This window comes from Antrostomus carolinensis, unplaced genomic scaffold (genome assembly GCF_000700745.2).
Source record: "Antrostomus carolinensis isolate BGI_N321 unplaced genomic scaffold, ASM70074v2 scaffold21435, whole genome shotgun sequence".
Lineage (NCBI taxonomy): Eukaryota > Metazoa > Chordata > Aves > Caprimulgiformes > Caprimulgidae > Antrostomus > Antrostomus carolinensis.
The window spans coordinates 7,689-11,588 of record NW_010314574.1 but is presented as its reverse complement, the minus strand read 5'-3'; the positions used below and the strand labels follow the sequence as shown (position 1 = coordinate 11,588).

Below are 3,900 nucleotides of genomic sequence, written 5' to 3'. Positions count from 1 at the left end.
AGTTCAGTTAATCTTTCAGTTAAGACATTGTTCTTAAAAAGTATCTTCCCCTCCTCCCCCAGTTGTGCATTAACACTTAGTCAGAAATAAAGCTGTGATTCTTTTTAGGTAATAAATTTAAACACTTCTGTATCTTATTCTAAAGAAGTCCCTACAGTGTGTGTAATCAAGTTGGATTAAGTGATCTTTTTAAAGAATGCTTTTCATTCCTTTTCCCCTGCTAATGACATTCAGACATAGTTATCTTTATTTTTCTCTCAGTTCACACTTATCACAATGAGGTTTGCTGATCTTATATACTGTACTTTGCATTTACTTAGTACTTTCCATTTGCAGATCTTACCTGCGTTTATAAAACATTAATGTGGAGCTAAGAATGCCCTTTCAGAAGTATTACTGAAACTTCACTAAGAGTCGGATTGGTTTTTTGGTAGCTTCACTGGACTGGACTGGAAATTTAGAGAATACAGCCTGGAGTGTCTGAATCCCAACCTTATGCACTTGCCATAAAACCTGGTCAGATTATATTGTGTCTCAGTTTTTCTTTAATCATTAAACTTCAGCATTTGTTGCCTTGTGTATTTTAAACACAAGAATGTAAGGGTGTCTGTAGGCAGTCTCTCTTGAAGCCTGTGCTAATATGCTTGCTCTGATAGAGGCCAGTATCAAATACTAAAGGGGACAGCATAAAGATAGGGCAGGCACACAGCAATAACTTTCTTGTTTCTAACTTCCTGAACCAAAAGTAATACCTGTATTTTTTATAGCTCTTAATGGATTACCTCTCTCACTTTAATTTCTTCTGAACCTAAACTTTACTTTCCACAATGTTCTTAAAGCGAGGAGTTACGCAGTTTACCTGTGCATTTCATGAGAAATTCCTTTCTCTGTTTTAAACCTTTTACCTAGTGATTTAAGGTCTCTGGTTCTTGCACATGAGAAATGGTAAAATACCTGTTTTCCCCTTTTTAGGCAGTCTGTGGGTGGGCGTCTTTTTTAGGTCTTTCACTGTTTCTCCGCTGCCAGCCCTTTTATGTTGTAACCATCTTCGGGTGGAAGAATCCTGGTGTCTTTCATCTTTACTGATAAACAGGTGGAAAGACACTGTAAACTTCTTTTTTTTGTCCTTTTCTAGTTCTGTGTGTTCTTTTTGAAAGGTGGAGACAAACACTGCACATAGCACTCAAAGTATTGAGGTACAGCGTGGATTTATACCATAATGTAATAATGTTTTCTTCTTGTTCTCTGTTCTGTTAGCAGAATGTTTAATGTTCTTTTTCTTTTCTACAAATGCCACTGAACAATGCTCAGCTCGTATTTCCAGAAAAATATATGTAGTAACTCTATATTCTGTTTATTTGCAGCGAATTTATGGCTTATCACTGTAAATAACTACTTCTGGTTTTGTCCAGGTGCATTACTTTGCACTTATCAACATTGGTTTTTTTTATTGTCTGGACATTGAATACTGTGAGTTCCTTTGTACCACTTTGAGAGCATACCAAAAATTTGTCACCCTAGGCACTTTGAAAGCTGATCAATTACTTCTTCTCTTTGTTTCCTGTTCTGAAGCCAGTTAGTTTCTCATGAGAAGCCCTTTTCCCAGTTTAACTAAAGGCAGCATTGCTTCTTTGAGAGAGATTGTCAAAAGCTTTTTGAAAATGCAATTATGTCATAGCCATCCCTGTGCTCTTTGAAGGTATCAGATTTTCCAGGCAGTACTTTATCTGCAAATGCCACCTTAACACATCCCTGTTGTGTCATGTTTATCTAAATGTCTGCGAACTCTGTTCTTTCCAGTTTGCATGGTACAAGGATCATCATGGTATCACAACTTTTCCCATCAGTAGGAGTGGTGTTACTGGTTTGTAATACATTGGCTTTCCCCTGGCACCTTAATTCAGTGTCCTCTTTGCCACCTCCCACTCCTGTGGTACCAAAACCAGTTTAGGTGATAAGGCCATAGTAACAAAGCAGCAATTTTGTAATTTTCTTTACAACTCTTAACTGAATACTATCTGGTTTCAGCAATTTGTTTTAAATAAAATTTTTGTTTCTGTTTTAAAGTATCTTCTATTGTCTTTTCATCTTGTGCCACTTCTGTTGAATTGTCACTTCTTAAGAAGTTTTGCCATAAGCTCTTCTGCAAGCTTACTGACAGAGAAGGGAGAAATAAGTGCTGGTGATTTTTTTTTTTCAATTGTGTTTCTGTGGATGTTTTTTTTCTAACTGTTTCTTAGGTTTCTAAGAGTGCCCTTTGCTATAATTTTTTCTGTACAGTTCATTGCCTTTGTTTATCCATGTTATCTTGTATATTTTTCACAGGGACTTTGCAAGTTCAGTATGTTCTTTGAACTTTCTCAGATTAATAAATGGTGCTGTACTAAATATGTCTGTAACCCATTTAGGTCCTGCTCAGGTTCCAATGATGTCCCCAAATGGTTCAGTGCCTACTATTTATGTGCCTCCTGGATATGCCCCACAGGTATGTCTCTTAATTTGATTCTTATTTTATTTCTTTTCCTGCAAATTATAGGAGTAGAATCAAAATAAGTAATTCAGTAAATTAATGTGTCAAGTTTCAGAGTCACTGTGGTCAAGCAAGTAAATAAAGGGAGAAGACCTGCAGTATCTCTGTGATGGGAGACTTATGCTGTATATGTGCCTGTTTAGTTATATATTAACTACTTAAATGACGATAACAAGCACACTTCCTTGTTTAGTTCAGGATCCTAATGTACTCGATGCCTTCTGAACATAAAATACAGTCATGACCCAAATAGCTCATTTGTGCAGGACCTGTACTGAATTCTGGGTTATTGGATGGGTTTTTTTGGCACCAATATAATTTTATGCACGTACATAGTTCATCTTGGGAAGTTCCCTGCAGGTAAGGAGTAAAACAGGTCAGTTAGAAAAAGTGTAGCAAACAATGTGGAAAAAATGTAAGCTGTCTATTGGGAATAAATTATAATATAATTTGTGTTTCCACAGCTTATCTGAAAATAGGACTCTGATTTTCTCATTGCTGTATGATTCCTAATTTAGATGCCCGAAAGTTAAATGTGAGCTAGATAACCTGGACATCCTTCAAAGCAGAGTAAAAGGATGACTCCTCTCAGCTATTTTGGACTCCTGTATTATGATGAAATGTATGGCCTTCTAGATGGTGTCTCTTTCTTTCCCTCAACTATAACATGAACCTGAGGTCAGTAGGTCAGACCTGGAAGTTAGAGCAGATGAGTCCCACTCTCCATAGTGTATGTCTTTCTTACGATGTTCTGTGGTTGTGACCAGTCTACCTCTGACACAGCACGCACCCCACGGTGTACTCTGAGAAGGAACTACAACACATAAAAAGCAGTCAAAAAACTCAGTGTCCAGCATATGTTGGACTTATTATCTGAACTGCACAAAAAATTGTCCTCTAGCAAAAGAAAAGGCTGTTAGGTCTAGCACATGGGGTCTCCATGATTTTGACTTTCATCTGTTGAAAGCTGGCTGATAAGTTGATTCGTGTATCTTTCATATTGAGTTTCCAAACAGGCAGAAGAAACGTGAATTAAAAATAATCATTAAAGTCTTGATTCCTATTAGAATTCATTTTTAAAGAACTGAAAGAATTTTTCAGATAATTGGAATCCAAAGTTTTACCATATTTCTTGAGTACTTAATTTTAGTTGAAGTACTTAATGTTTAAAAAGTTGTAACCTGTGACAATCTGAACAATCTCTATGAAATTAATTTATCATACAATCATAGAATAGTTTGGGTTGGAAGGGACCTTAAAGATCATCTAGTTCCAACCCCCCGGCCATCAGCAGGGACACCTTCCACTAGACCAGGTTGCTCAAAGGCTCATCCAGCCTGACCTTCAACACTTCCAGGGAGGGGGCATCT

At 37.0% G+C, this 3,900-nt stretch overlaps 1 protein-coding gene across 1 annotated transcript in view; it reads left to right on the top strand.

Annotated features, from left to right (window-relative positions):
• Positions 1-2,389: 2,389 nt before the first annotated feature.
• The window catches only part of LOC104524732 (fibronectin type-III domain-containing protein 3a-like), a gene marked incomplete at its 3' end in the record, with an annotated part of 9,192 nt that continues 7,681 nt past the window's right edge, over positions 2,390-3,900 (top strand). The window contains exon 1 of the mRNA XM_010167698.2: positions 2,390-2,485. Coding sequence (XP_010166000.2) covers positions 2,390-2,485 — 96 coding nt within the window. The remainder of the gene's footprint in view (positions 2,486-3,900) is intronic.